The sequence below is a fragment of the Zalophus californianus genome, chromosome 11 (genome assembly GCF_009762305.2).
Source record: "Zalophus californianus isolate mZalCal1 chromosome 11, mZalCal1.pri.v2, whole genome shotgun sequence".
NCBI lineage: Eukaryota > Metazoa > Chordata > Mammalia > Carnivora > Otariidae > Zalophus > Zalophus californianus.
Window position 1 is genome coordinate 105,638,315 of NC_045605.1, and position 14,593 is coordinate 105,652,907.

A 14,593-nucleotide genomic window follows, 5' to 3' on the forward strand; every position below is an offset into this window, starting at 1 on the left:
GTCACCTAGGCTGACGGGCTTTCATGGAGGGACACAAGAGGTGGGAAGGACACTGGTCTCTGACCAGAGCTTCCAGAACGACGCCCAGGAAAGGGGCAATTAGGCTAGGGGGCAGGACGTGAGTCAGGGCACCCAGGGCCGCCCAGGGTAGGGTGGGGCTGCCAGGGCTGAGGTGAGGCAGCCTGAATCTGGGGGTGGGCAGAGCTGGGAGGGGTGACCGGCAGCAGCCTGACTCATGGGGTTTCCACAGCCCCCCTTGGGGATAAACTGACGGCTCTGCTCTTCTCTCAGCCCAACCTTCAGAGTGTGGTGAGGTGGGAGTGGACCCCCGGCCTCAAGCAGGGCTGAGGAGCTGAAAGCCCCTTCCCATAGGCCTCAGCCTGGGGGCTCTGATGGCCACCCTACTCTGTTGGTGGCTCCTGTCAGTCGTCAGGGAGGCTCTGGAGCACAGGCCAGCCAGGGGCCCTGGGCTGGACCGTGAGAGGAGGCCCCCTGTGTGGCTCTGAGGTTACTTTTTTGAGGTTACTTTGGGCTCTGTGCTGGGCTTGGGGACGTCGGGACAGAACCATGTGAGGGGTGTGTGGCACTGGGTGGGCTGCGAAGGGTGGCTGGGGGCTGCCGTGCTTCCACAGGTCCACTCTAAAGAGATTTGGACAGGAAATCAGCCACGCCTCCTGTCAGAGTTGGGCTTGGCTCCAGTACCCTCCCAGCGCCCGCGGCAGGTGCTCCCTGGGCAGGCCCCGCCCAGAGACAGGGTCGTCAGGGCCCCGGAGCCCCCAGGCCCTCCCCTGAGAAGGCAAGTCCACACTTGAGTGAGAGGTGCTGGGCGGAGGCCTCCAGGGCAGCACCTGGACAAGGGGAGCCCTGAGGCTTCAGGCTGTCAAGGGAACCTACATATCTCCTCCCCCTCTTTGTCCTGCTCAAGGAGTGATCAAAACTGAGTGAGTGAATAGAGATCTCTATGAAATCCCTCCCTTTGGCTGGCGGCTAAGAATTGGACAGAGATGCGGCTGCCCTTCGGGCCCCGGCACCCTGGAGGGGGCGGCTCCAAAGCGCCTGGGTGGCCCCTCCCCCAGGCCCCTTGGGGCGCGGGCTCCCGTGTCTCATCCTCGCTGGCTTCAGCGGGCACCCGGGCAGACACCTGGCTGGGGAGTGCCCACCCAGTAGAGGCTCCAGGTTCTCCCCGGACCCCAGATGCGGCTCCCAAAGGGTGTTCCCAGGTCCCCGGGAGGGTCGCACGGGGTCCCGGAGCGCACAGCCCTGCCGCCGGCCCCGCGCGCCGGAGGGAGCCGGGCCGCCCCCACGCGCCCACCCGCCGCCCGGCGCTGTCACGTTCCAGCCGCCTGACTCAGGCCGCGCGGGGCGGGGAGCGGGAGGCGGTGCCGGCGCCCGCCTCGGCCCCCGGAGGCGGCACCAGGAAGCGCCCGCCCCGGCCGGAGCCGCCATGTAACCGGCGCCGCCCGGGAGCAGAGCCGCGCGGGCCCCCGGCGACCCGCACGCCATGGGGGACGAGGACGAGGACGAGGGCTGCGCCGTGGAGCTGCGGATCACCGAAGGTGGGGCGGGGGGCGGCCAGGGGGCGCGGGGCCGGATGAGGGCTGCCGGGGCTGGGCTGGGAGGGGGGCATGCACTGGCCGGGCTCATTCGCCTCCTGTGCCCACAGCCAACCTGACCGGGCACGAGGAGAAGGTGAGCGTCGAGAACTTCGAGCTGCTCAAGGTGCTGGGCACGGGAGGTGAGGACCCCCACCCCCGGGGCAGGTGTCCCGAGCCTGGTGCCCTGGGCCTCCCGGCGGCGCACCCGCCTGGGCCTGGGCCAGGCCTCCGGCAATGCCCCCCACCCTTTCCCGGCAGGGCCCGCCTTGCCTGCCCCGCCCTGCCCTGCCAGGGTTTGCATGCCCACTCCCAGGGACATGCCTACTCCTAGCACTGCTCCACATTCTGTTGCTCCTCCCTGTAAGGTCCTCCGGGATTTGCCAACACCCTCCAGGGCTTGCAGCCCTCGCGAGGGATTTGCACACCTCCTCCCCCGTGCGATATGGGAGCCTGGTCTCCTGCTTTGCTCACTCCCAGCTTTGCAAGGTCCCCGGCCTGGGTTTGCACATCCCTCCCCCGGCCACTTTGCATCCCCCGGCATCTGTCTGATCTGCCCCAGCTCTGCCCATGTTCTGCCCCCACCCTGCACGGCAAGCCTCCAGGAGTTGCACGTCTTCCAGCCTGGTTTGCACATCTCCTCCCCGCTTTTGTGGACCCTCCGGGGCTGTGTACACCTTTTCCTGAGAAGGCTCTGTCAGCCTTTTGCACCCTTGCCTCTCACTCCAGCTCCTTCCCCCAATGTGCACACCCTCTGGGTTGGCATCGCCCCCACCCCCGCCCCCACTAGTCTGCACCACCCTTCCGCTCACGGTCTACCCCTCCGCTCGCTCACTGTTCCCACAGCCTACGGGAAGGTGTTCCTGGTGCGGAAAGCAGTCGGGCACGATGCAGGGAAGCTGTATGCCATGAAGGTGCTGCGTAAGGCAGCCCTGGTGCAGCGCGCCAAGACGCAGGAACACACACGCACCGAGCGCTCCGTGCTGGAGCTGGTGCGCCAGGCACCCTTCCTGGTTACGCTGCACTACGCCTTCCAGACGGACGCCAAGCTGCACCTCATCCTGGGTAAGGGTGGGCACCTACCGACCTTGGGGGGCCACAGAGGCAGGTGGGGCCGCTCGGTCGGCATTGCGTCCCAACCTCCATTCCACCCCCCAGACTATGTGAGTGGAGGCGAGATGTTCACCCACCTCTACCAGCGCCAGCACTTCAAAGAGGCCGAGGTGCGCGTGTATGGGGGCGAGATCGTGCTGGCCCTGGAGCACCTGCACAAGGTGGGTGAGGACCCGGCCTCCGGGCTCTTGCCACGGGCACTGAGGGGCCTCCAGACATGGCAGCCTTGAAGCGCTCTCTCTTGGGTGGTCTTGGTGGGGGCCGGGCCTGGATGCATCTGGAAGGAAGGCCTTAGTGCTGTCTGGGGAGGGGTCTATCCACCCACCCCCCCCCGCCCCACCGCCCCGCTCCCCTGTGGCACCTCCTCAAAGGGGCTTTCCTCCAACAGGGAACTCGGGGCTGCCTCCCAGGGCCACGCTCACAGCACTTCCTCAAATGGAGACCTCATGCCTTGGCTCCCAAGGCCTTCTTGCAATGGGGCTCTTCACACAGGCTCTCCTTCCCTCTGGGGCCTTGGGGCCTGTTCCAGTGGTGTCCTTCCTTGCTTTTACACTGGAAATGTCTTTTCCCATCTGATGGCCCGGTGCCTGGGCCCACTCCTGCACCAGAGCCCCCGTCTCTAGGGGGCTCCCCTTATCCCGAGCTGGGTCTTGGTCCCTGGGCACCAGCCGTAGGAGGCAGGGGTGTCGGGGAGGAAGCCTCAGCACTGGTGTTGCTCCCACCAGCTGGGTATCATCTACCGAGATCTGAAGCTGGAGAACGTGCTGCTTGACTCCGAGGGCCACATCGTCCTCACAGACTTCGGGCTCAGCAAGGAGTTCCTGACGGAGGAGGTGAGCGAGGGGCACTCTCCCTTCCTCCTGCTGCACCCCCATGCAAGCCTCCGCTTTCCTGTCTCCTGCTCTGTGCCTGGCTCTGCGTTTGTGGCCGCGCAGAGGAAAACAGGTCTGGGCCCTGCCTTCAGGAGGCGCTGCCCCTCTGCTCCAACCCTCACAAGTCCAGCGAGTCCCACTCTGAGCCTTGGGGATTGCTGGGCATCCAAATGGGTCTTCTTGCCCTCCCAGAAAGAACGAACCTTCTCCTTCTGTGGCACTATCGAGTACATGGCCCCCGAAATTATCCGCAGCAAGTCGGGGCATGGCAAGGTGGGTTTGCCGGGGAGTGGATGGGGAGTGGCGGTGGGGTGAGGCGGGGGTGGCCACAGGCCCTCACCCTGGCTCTGCCCCCGCAGGCGGTGGACTGGTGGAGCCTGGGCATCCTGCTCTTTGAGCTGCTGACCGGGGCCTCGCCCTTCACACTGGAGGGCGAGAGGAACACGCAGGCAGAGGTGTCCCGGTGAGCGGGGCTGGACGAGAAGGGGGTGGTGGGGAGGGGCCTGGGCAGGGTTGGGGAGGGGGCTCGCTGCCCCTGACGCCCCCCCAATCCTCCCAGACGGATCCTGAAGTGCTCCCCTCCCTTCCCCCCCCGGATCGGGCCCGTGGCACAGGACCTGCTGCGGCGGCTACTTTGCAAGGACCCCAAGAAGCGGCTGGGCGCGGGGCCCCAGGGTGCGCAGGAAGTCAAGAACCACCCCTTCTTCCAGGTGAGGCTCCTGACTCGCCCCCACAGCTCTCTGCACGCTACCCAGACCGGGCCGCTGCTCTGGGTTGGGGGACCCTGGAGGGATGATCTGAGACTAGCTGATTTCACCTGACTTAGAAAAACCACCAGATAAAGCGGGTTTGTTTTCTCCATCTCTGGTGCAACTTGGAAGGAGTGTTCCTGGGGGAAAGAATTGTAGGTTCATTGGCTGTCAGGGCTGGCAGGGACTTGAGAATGCCTTCGTTCGTCCTTTCACTGGACAGGTTCAGAGAAGGGAGGCGACCTGCTCTGGATGGCACAGGAAATGGTGTAGAGCTGGGGATAGGTTGCAGGTCTCCTGTTGGCTCACGTCAGTACTAAAAGTCACACTTAGGGCTCTGCGCACCCACCCAGGCATTTTGTTCTTTGGTCCAGCACTCTGTGTGCCTGTCATTCAGATGGACAGTTGGTCGGTCGCTTGGGTTTTGTTCACTTGTTAAGAGCATGCACATATTAGAGTGCGGTGCAAGGTGAATTCTGTTTCCTTGTGAGAGCTCGCTGGCTCGGGCACTGTGCATGGCCAGTGTCGTTCCCTAGCGGGACCCTGTAACAGTGAACGCCTGCTGTGTGTTGGCTCTTTGCTTGCATTCTTTCATGTAATCTGCAAAAGCATTCTGATGATCCCCATCTTTCCAGATGGGGAAACTGAAGTTCAGAGAGGTTAAGTCATTTGCCCAAGGTCACCCAGCCAGGAAGTGATGGGGCTCAGATCCAAGTCCAGGTCTGGATGATTTGAAGCCTGTGTGCTTCACTGCTGTGTTCTGTTTACTTGTGGGCATCAGATTAGCCACTTGTCTGACATCGTCACAGAAATGCCCATTTATGGGCACTTATTGTGGGCCAGGCACTCCGTTACTCTTGCCATGAGTGGTATCTCCAATCTTTCCACCACAGTCCCTTGGAGATGCTTTCTGAGACAGGAATCTACGTCTTTGTGGTGAAGTTGTCCCTTTGTGGGGGAAGGGGCTGGGCAGTGTCCGTTTCCTTAGGCAGATTCTGCAAGCCCACCCTGAGTGCATGCGGGGCCCTGGGTTCTGGGAGCCGGTTGACCGGCAGTCATACTGGAGAAGCCCTAAGGTCTTCGAGGCCTGATGCTCAGAAGGGGTGTTCCCTGCAATCCCCCTGCTCTCAAGACAGCCCCTTTGGTGATAGCAATGCTGAGGTCCTGGTACCAGACCCGGGGCCTTTGAGTCCAAATCAGGCCTCTTGGCTGCAAGTGACAAAAAGTCCTACTCAAAATGGTGATATCCTTGGAGTAGAGAGATTGGCTGCTAAGAAGAGAGAGCGGAGTGAACAGTGGTCTAGACAAGATAGAGGTTTATTTTTTTATTTCTGTTCTCATATAAAAGGTTGGCGGACCAGGGCTGCTGTGTTGTTTTCATGAATACAAGCTCCTTTCTTCTTCTTTTTTTTTTTTTTCAACTCTCCTCCATTCTTAGCATGTGGCCTCCAGCCCCAGGGTTGCCTCGTGGTCCAAAATGGCTGCTGGAGCGCTTGCCATTTAGGGTGTCATCTAGGCAGAAATCAGGAGGAGAAAGGAGGGGAAGGGCAAAATGGACACATGCCAACTGTTCACCCTCCTCTTGAGGTTCTTTCTCTGGATTCTCACAATTTTTACTTACAGGTTATGGGTCACCCCTAAGTGCAAGGACGTTTGTTAAATACTGGCTTTTAGTTGTGTACATTGCTTCCTATAATAACACTGGGGCTATGGTACTAAGGAAGACAGGGAATATGGAAGTTGGGCAGGCAACAAACAGGCTCTGCCATCCCAGCTTAAACTTAAAAAGGCATGTTTTAGTTCCTGTATGTGAAAAGTCCAAGGAAGAGTGGTCTGACCTCAGGCAAGGCTGCATCCAGGTGTTGGATTTATGTTTTTAAGAATTTCTTTCTTTTTCTCTTGGGTGTTCTCCACGGGAACTTCACCATTAGACCCCGAGGGGGTCCCCAGCAGTTCCAGGCCCATGTCCTTCCAGGTTTAAGTCCGGTTGGAGAAAGAGATTTGTTTTGCATGCCAATGCTAACAAAAGTCCCAGAATTGACTGAGTGTGGTGGAGAGCTGATTCTCTAAGGGAAATAGGGATTCTCTTATCAAAGGGAGAAAAACAGAAGCCAGGGAGGCAGGGAGAACAGCTTTCCAGCCAAATGCCAGAGAGACTCTTGCCTCACTGAGGAGGAGCTGCCCAGTCAGGTGGCCTGAGGGGACAGGGGTTTTCACTTCCTACCCTTCACCCCCAGTCTCTCATTTGTTTCTCCAGGGTCTGGATTGGGCTGCTCTGGCTGCCAGGAAAATTCCAGCCCCATTCCGACCCCAGATCCGCTCGGAGCTGGACGTGGGCAACTTTGCAGAAGAATTTACTCGGCTGGAGCCTGTCTACTCACCCCCTGGCAGCCCCCCGCCTGGGGACCCTCGCATCTTCCAGGTGAGTGAGAGCTCACCGAACTGCAGATGCCATGGAGACAGGATGATGCTGCTGCCACCCTAGACCGGGGCTGACTCATGGCCCTGCATAGGCCCTGTGTTCTGATCAGGACTCAGCATCCCCCCCAGACCCTGTCCACTGGTGGGGTACCTGGAGTTGTCAGTCATACAGACTACCACGGCAGGACTCATCTTTGAATTACATGGTTTATCTTTAAATTTCATGATAACTTCCCTTCTACTCCATATATCTACTGTAACGTAAAGATACTGTTTTAAGTATCCAGTTGCTTAAGTGGACAACTAGAAAGAGATGCCATGTTTACATCGTGGCTTTGCATGTCCCTTGGCAAACCATATCACATGTGTGGAAGCACAGGCCCCCTCCACTCAGTTTTAGAAGCTTAGTCCTGATGGCAAGGTCAAACTCCTTTGCTCGGCATTCAAGGCCCTGCGTGATGTGGTCCTTGCTCAGTGCCCTAGCCTCAGTGCTCACTGTTGTGCCACTTGGTGCTCTGGCACCTACGAACTGCTCAGAGGTTCCAGAGCACACGTCTGTGCCTTTGCACATGCAATTCCCTCCACCTGGAGGACCTTCCCCATAGCTGCCCACCTGGCACTCGCACTCACCTTTCAAGTGAACCTCCTTGTGCGATGCTGCTCCTGTATGAATTCCTCCCCGCCGCTCTGGTCCTGGGTTGCCCTCTCCTTGTGCACTGGTCCTCTGGAGATGGCACCTCCTTCTAAGCACCATGTCAGGTTGTATCCTAACTGCCTTACTGGGACTGCCTCCCCTGGTCTGGAAGCACCCAGAAGACAGGGACTATGTTTAATTTCTGTGTCCCTTTGCCCAGTGTGGGGCCTGGCCTGTAGGACATGGTCCATAAATATGAAATAAGAACAGGCCAATAGCAAGTGTAGATGGCTCAGCCACCCTGTGAGGCTCTCCCAAGTGACGGCTGTGTTGGAACAGCCCTCCACCTATTTATTAATTTATTTTAGAGAGTGAGAGAGTGGGCGGGGGAGGGGCAGAGGCAGAGGGAGGGAGTCTAAAGCAGACTCCATGCTGACCGTGGAGCCTAATGTAGGGCTGGATCCCACCACCCTGAGATCATGACCTGAGCTGAAACCAAAAATTGTACTCCCAACTGACTGAGCTACCCAGGCGCCCCTCAGTCATTCATTTAATGATTCAAGAATATGTATTGAGTGCCTACAATGTGCCAGGCACTGATCTGGGCCCCGGGGATGGATCAGTGAACCTAACAGACAAGTGTGGAGTCTGCGTTCTTGTGCACAGTGGGGATGTGTTTTTAGGAGAAAACAATTTGTTGCTAAACTTACCCTTAAGAATCCCTTGAATTGCCTCTTTGTATTTCCTCAGTAGCCCCCCCTTGCAGAGGGGGCCAATGTTTGGTTTGAGATGAAGGCATAAAGACTTTTTGTATTCAGTGGGTGGATTTGAATTCTCATAAGCTAAGTGTGTGTGATGCCAGGCCATGGCCCTTTCATGCCTTGGGTCCATCATTTTCTGGGTCACTGCACTGTGCTAAATGATGCCCTTCGCACTCAGGGTGGGGGGGTTACTGTGATGAGAACGGTGGAGTCACAGACTGGGGTGGGGACATGAACCCAAGTGATCATAGAACAAGGTGGAATGAAATGTCCACACACCTGTGTGCACCAGCGTACCAAAGCAATGTCCTCCCCCACCCACTCTGGTCCAGGGTCTTGCTCTGAGCCCTGCCCCTCACTGGGCCTGGGCCTTCCAGGGACTCACTCCATATGCACCTGCAGGGACTCCATATGCACCTGCAGCCCCTATGCCCATAAGCCCCTTCCACCCCCCTCCACCCTGCAGGGATACTCCTTCGTGGCGCCCTCCATCCTGTTTGACCATAACAACGCGGTGATGATGACCGACGTGCTCGAAGCATCTGGCGCTGGAGACCGGCCCGGCCGGGCAGCGGTGGCCAGGAGCGCCATGATGCAGGTGGGTGGGGCCCGGGTGGGGAGTTGATTCTGGGGTGTCTGGGCTCGCGGATTCCAGACCTGGCTTCAGCAGGCGCCCACGGTGTGACCCTGGTGAGGTTTGGAGGGGCTCCCTGGTAGGATCTCTGACGCGCCCCCTTCGCCGCCAGGACTCGCCTTTCTTCCAGCAGTACGAGCTGGACCTGCGGGAGCCCGCGCTTGGCCAGGGCAGCTTCTCCGTGTGTCGCCGCTGTCGCCAGCGCCAGAGTGGCCAGGAGTTCGCGGTCAAGATCCTCAGCCGCAGGTGGGTGGGCCTGGGCTGGGCGGGGCCGGGCGAAGCCGGCTCCGGGAGGCGGGGCCGGAGGTCGGCCCAGCTGACCGCGCCTGCCTTGCCCCCAGGCTGGAGGCGAACACGCAACGAGAAGTGGCTGCCCTACGGCTTTGCCAGTTGCACCCAAACGTGGTGAAGTTGCATGACGTGCATCACGACCAGGTGACCCTTTCTTGGGCTGCGGCACAACTCAGGGACTCAGGAGGCTGCTCTTGGAGGGCAGTGGGGCTGGGGTGGGGTGGGGGATGGGGGTGTGGTGGGCGGGGAGGCGGGCAGGAGGAGGGGCCTGAGGACTGGGTGGGTGGGGGCGCTGAGGGATGTGGCGGGCCAGAGAGGTGGGATTTGAGCGGAGTAGGGCAGGAGGATCGGAAGGCGGAGCTGAGGATGGCCAAGGGAACAGAATTTGAGGAAGACGTGGAGGGGACTGGGATTTAAGGTGGCAAAGGGGCAGAGGCCCAGAAGGACGTGGGGCCTAAGGGTGGTTTTCGGGTGGTCTTGAGTTCCGGGCTCGAATAGAGGCAGGGACTGGGGCTAGGGGCGGGGCCTGGTCAGTGGGTGGGGCCCGGTGTGGATTGCAGTGGGGTCGGTAAGTAGGTCGCACCTTGACCCAGGTGGTGACCTAGGCCTGCCGCTCCGCCCCGCAGCTGCACACGTACCTGGTCCTGGAGCTGCTGCAGGGCGGGGAGCTGCTGGAGCACATCCGCAAGAAGCGGCACTTCAGCGAGTCCGAAGCAAGCCAGATCCTGCGCAGCCTCGTGTCGGCAGTGAGCTTCATGCACGAGGAGGCGGGCGTGGTGCATCGGGACCTCAAGCCAGAGGTGGGCGTGTGGCTTGGGCAGCCGGGGAGGGCTGAGGCGCGGAGGGCTAGTCTCTGACGGCGCCCCGCCGTCCTCACAGAACATTCTGTACGCCGATGACACGCCCGGAGCCCCCGTGAAGATCATCGACTTTGGGTTCGCGCGGCTGCGCCCGCAGAGCCCCGCGGGGCCCATGCAGACGCCCTGCTTCACGCTGCAGTATGCAGCTCCCGAGCTGTTGGCGCAGCAGGGCTACGACGAGTCCTGCGACCTCTGGAGCCTCGGTGTCATTCTGGTATGAGACGGGGTCCCCGGGACGGCTCGGGGTGCCTCCGGCCTGGGGCCAGAGGGTTCCCCGGTGCGGGCCAGCAGGGACGCCCCCGAGGCAGAGGACAGGGGTTATCTTGGTGGGGGTGGCAGAGTTTGCTCTGAGGCTGGGTTTAGAGGTAGTCCTAATACAGAGGCAGGGTTGCCCAGGTGCTGGGGTCAGGGCCCCCGAGTATTAGGGGTTGGAGGTCAACATCATCACGCTTGGGCCTTAGGAGGTAGCCTCGTGGAGAGGGTGAACGGTTCTGTGGGTGGGCTAAGTCAGCCTCCTGGCCTGTCTTGGCCCTGCGGCCCGGACCGGTCTCACTACCCGCCTCCCCCCCCCCCCCCCCCCCCCCCCGCCTCCCCAGTACATGATGCTGTCGGGGCAGGTCCCCTTCCAGGGGGCCTCAGGCCAGGGTGGGCAGAGCCAGGCGGCAGAGATCATGTGCAAGATCCGCGAGGGGCGCTTCTCTCTTGACGGGGAGGCCTGGCAGGGCGTGTCTGAGGAAGCCAAGGAGCTGGTCCGAGGTGCGGAGTGGGGGGGTGGGGGGGGTAGGAGGTGTCACAGAGGGGGGCGGCCATGGGGTCAAGGTGGGGCAGGGGTCGTCAGTGGGTTAGGTGTTTGGTCTGGGGGACTGGTCAGGGAGGAGAGTGGGGCTGTTGGGATCTCTCTGGGGCGCAGCCTCCACGCACGGCCCCTCCTCAGCCCTTCCCTGCCCTGGCTCCAGGGCTCCTGACGGTGGACCCCGCCAAGCGTCTGAAGCTCGAGGGGCTGCGGGGCAGCTCATGGCTGCAGGACGGCAGCGCCCGCTCCTCACCCCCACTCCGCACACCGGACGTGCTGGAGTCCTCGGGGCCAGCTGTGCGCTCGGGGCTCAACGCCACTTTCATGGTGAGGGGCGGGGCCTGTGGGAGGCGGGGTGGGGAGGCGGGGCCTCCAGGAGGCGACGCCCTCCGAGCCCATAAAGGTGAGGTGACTTGAGTCCTGGCCTCTGGTCGGTGGCCACCCTGACCTTTGGAGAGTGTGGAGGCCAACGACCTGTTGGCCTTGACCTAGTGGGATGGGAGGGAAGATGCGGGATGGGGTTAAAGCTAGGATCTGGAAGTCGAGGCCCGGCCGGTGGTGGTGGGGCCCTCACCTCCTACTTTCGTCCAGGCCTTCAACCGGGGCAAGCGCGAGGGCTTCTTCCTGAAGAGCGTGGAGAACGCGCCGCTGGCCAAGCGGCGGAAACAGAAGCTGCGGAGCGCCGCCACCTCCCGCCGCGTCTCCCCCGCGCCCGCCGCCCCGGGCAGGGCCCCCGCCGCCAAGGGAGCCCCCAGACGAGCCAACGGCCCCCTGCCGCCCTCCTAGCCCCCGCCACAGCGACCCCTCCTTCCCCCATAGGGGCTGTGACCTGGGAGCCTCGGTATTGGCCCCGCGCCATCCCCAGGGATTGCCCTTCCCTCCCCTTCCCCCCCCACCCCACTCCCAGACAGAGCAGAAGTATTTTTATAAGCAGAGAATTTTTTATGTCTTACCAGATAGAGTTAGAGATGCAGGGAGGGAGGGGCCTCTGCCAAGACTGTGCCTCATCTGACAGAAGGCACTTCTCCCTCAGGGGGCTGCTCCACCCGAAGGGCTCCTCCCCCGTTTCTCGATTCTCCGCACTGAGTTGCCACGGGGAGAAACTGGGACCTCTCCCCTGCCCTCCCCTGAGGCCCTGCTCTTGGGAGGGGGCGCCCCTCTAGCTGTCACTTTATGGACTGTCTGTGCAATTACGTCCACCAAAGACCTGTGTTGGGGGGGGGTTCAAGGAGAGGCCCCGGAAGCGTTTCTGCCTCACTTTATGTCACCTGCTTCTCCCCTGTTGGGGTGAAGGAAGGAAGTAGGCGAACCCTAAAGGGGGAGGCCCCTTCTCCCCCCCCCCAACCCCCCTTGGCACAGCTGCCTCTGGCTGGGGGCAGGGCCTTGAGGGTCTGGGCTGGGCATCCACAGTCACTGCCTCAGCCCAGCCAGGCTGTGCCTTTGACTTTAAAATAAAAGTCCATCCAGTGCTGTGTGCGTCATCTGTGTGTGTGAGGACGGCGGGGGGGGGGGGGGGGGGGGGGGAGGGAGGGGCGGGGCAGAGGGCTTGGGGCAAATTCTCAGCCGAGGGGGCCTGGGGCCTCAGAGAGGAGCAGGGCATACCCTTCTGGGTCAGACCATACCCTTTGTCCTTGACTTTTGGCCTGAGCAGCAGGGGGGCCAAACAATCATCCTGGCTGTGTATTCGGACAGCTCTGCCACGTATCCTTTAGAATTCTCTTGGTTGTAAGTAATAGAACCTAAACTTCAGCAGAGTGGGATTTTTAGGCTCTTATAACTATACTTTGCAGGGGGAGACCCAGGCAAGGCCTGATCTGTACACAAACACAGGATCAGGACCCAGTTTTTCAGTCTGAATTTTTTATTCTGTTTTCTTGGTGTTGCAGCCTGGAGGATTTTCCCTTTGACCCCAGGGTGAGTGCGGAGTGCTCCAGGGGCTACGGACTGAAATAGGGTGATAAAGAGTCTTTGTTGTAGGCATTCCCGAGGGAAATGCCAAGATGTACTCTGATTGGATGCACTTAGGTCATGTGTCCACGGTGGCCCAATCACTGTGTCCAGGGATGCTTTAGCTCTGGATCACGGCCTCCTCTCTGGAAGCTCATCTGGTGAAGAGGAGGAGGGCTGGGCCCTTAGAGAGAGGTCAGTTGGGCACAGCTTGGTGCCTGTCTGTGAGGGACCGAGTGAGGGGAGCCGCCCATATTCGTGCTGCTCAGAGTCATCAGTGTGGCCCCGCTCCAGCAGACCGTGAGACTCCCCCTGCTCTGCGATCCCAGCTAGGTAGTTGGGGCCACAGGGCCACTGTGGCCCCAGCATCTTTGTGGGCACCCGGGTCAGAGCTATTTGTACAGTGCAGAGAACCCTACCCCAGGGTTGCCTGGATAGTACCACTCTAGGTGTCTGTCTCCAGGCCTTCTCTTCCCACATTACCCCGTGGGGGTATCTCATGGTGGACCTTCCCATCTTGAGGTTTGCCTCTTACGGGGGTGGGGGGGTGGGGGGGAGGTACCCGGAAGACATGAACCTAGAGATGCTGAAGTCCGGGCAAAGGCAGGCAGGCCCCAGGGGCAGGTGGGGTCCCGTGGGGGACATCCAGCTGTGTCCCATCCTGAAGGTGTGAGAGAGGATGGAAGGGCCTAGGAGCAGGTCCCCAGGAGACGAGGAGAAGGGGAAAGCATCTGGAATTCTGAGTCCTGTGTTACTGACTGTGGCGTGAGCAGCTCACCAAACAGCCTCAGGCTTCCCCATTTTATCGTTTTTAAAGGGGGTCACATGACTGTTAAGATGAACTGGTGAATGAACAGATGTGACATTGTGGTCATTCAGTCATGAAGGATTTACTGAGATTTACTGAGGTCTTCTGATGCGCAGGGACAGGCCTGAGTACTCGACGTGAATTAGCTCCCTGACTCCTCACAACTAGTTTATGAGAAAAGCATCATCTTCATTTCAGAGATGAGAAAGGTGAGCCTCAGCACCTTGCTCGAGGTCACTCAGCTAAAAGTGCATTTGACCCCAGTGGGCTGATTCCAGAATTCCTTCAACCCCAGGAGTTCCACTGTAAAGACGGGCTTTAATTTTTTTTTTTTAAGATTTTATTTATTTACTTGACAGAGAGAGAGAGAGAGAGCACAAGTAGGCAGAGTGGCAGGCAGATGGAGAGGGAGAAGCAGGCTTTCCGCTGAGCAGGGAGCCAGATGTGGGGCTCGATCCCAGGGCCCCAGGATCATGACCTGAGCCGAAGGCAACTGCTTAACGGACTGAGCCACCCAGGCGCCCCAAGACAGGCTTTAATTTTACCCCAATGCTGGATGTTTTGGTTGTTGAAAACTTTGTTTCTATCATAAATGATGCTGAGACAAACAGGTTTGTACACAAATCTGTGCATTTAAAAGTAGCTCTATTGAGATAAGACTCATATAATGTATTATTTAAGAGCCCATTTAAAGTACAATTCAGTGATTTTTAGTATTTTAGAGTTGTGCAGCCATGACTGTGGTCTAATTTTAGAACACTTTTCACCTCCATGGGAAACTCTACCCATTGGCAGTCATGCCCCATTGCCCCTCAACTCTCCAGCCCAAAGCAACCACTCATCTGAGTCCCGTCTCTATAGGTTTGCCGGGCATGCTTTGATATACATTTTGAAATATACTTTCAAATAACCTTTCATAAATATTGTACTGGCATATAGTCTCAGAAGCAGGATATGAAAATGTCCCATTTCATTCTATGCCCTGAACATTGTCATTTAAAAACCTTTGCTAATTTGATGGCTAAAAGTCTCTCATCTTCAGTCTCCTCACCCTTTTATCCTATGTAACTCACCCTAAGAAAGAGGTCTTCTTGGCTTCATTTCGTGGGTGAAGGAAC

General features: G+C 59.5%; 1 protein-coding gene across 2 annotated transcripts; it reads left to right on the forward strand.

The window, feature by feature from the left end:
• The first annotated feature begins 1,371 nt into the window (after window positions 1–1,371).
• On the forward strand, window positions 1,372–12,190 carry RPS6KA4 (ribosomal protein S6 kinase A4). Of its 2 annotated transcripts, none has more exons than XM_027581120.2 (17): window positions 1,372–1,556; window positions 1,664–1,735; window positions 2,439–2,657; window positions 2,751–2,866; window positions 3,431–3,538; window positions 3,770–3,850; window positions 3,937–4,040; window positions 4,137–4,287; window positions 6,584–6,748; window positions 8,609–8,740; window positions 8,889–9,022; window positions 9,118–9,211; window positions 9,694–9,867; window positions 9,947–10,141; window positions 10,524–10,683; window positions 10,884–11,047; window positions 11,312–12,190. In XM_027581120.2, exons 1-17 carry the CDS (start codon window positions 1,502–1,504, stop codon window positions 11,504–11,506), a joined length of 2,319 nt encoding a protein of 772 aa, XP_027436921.1. In that variant the 5' UTR covers window positions 1,372–1,501; the 3' UTR covers window positions 11,507–12,190. The 2 variants fall into 2 exon arrangements, with proteins under 2 accessions (XP_027436921.1, XP_027436922.1); XM_027581121.2 differs by having other exon boundaries at window positions 1,443–1,556; window positions 1,664–1,689.
• Window positions 12,191–14,593: the final 2,403 nt, after the last annotated feature.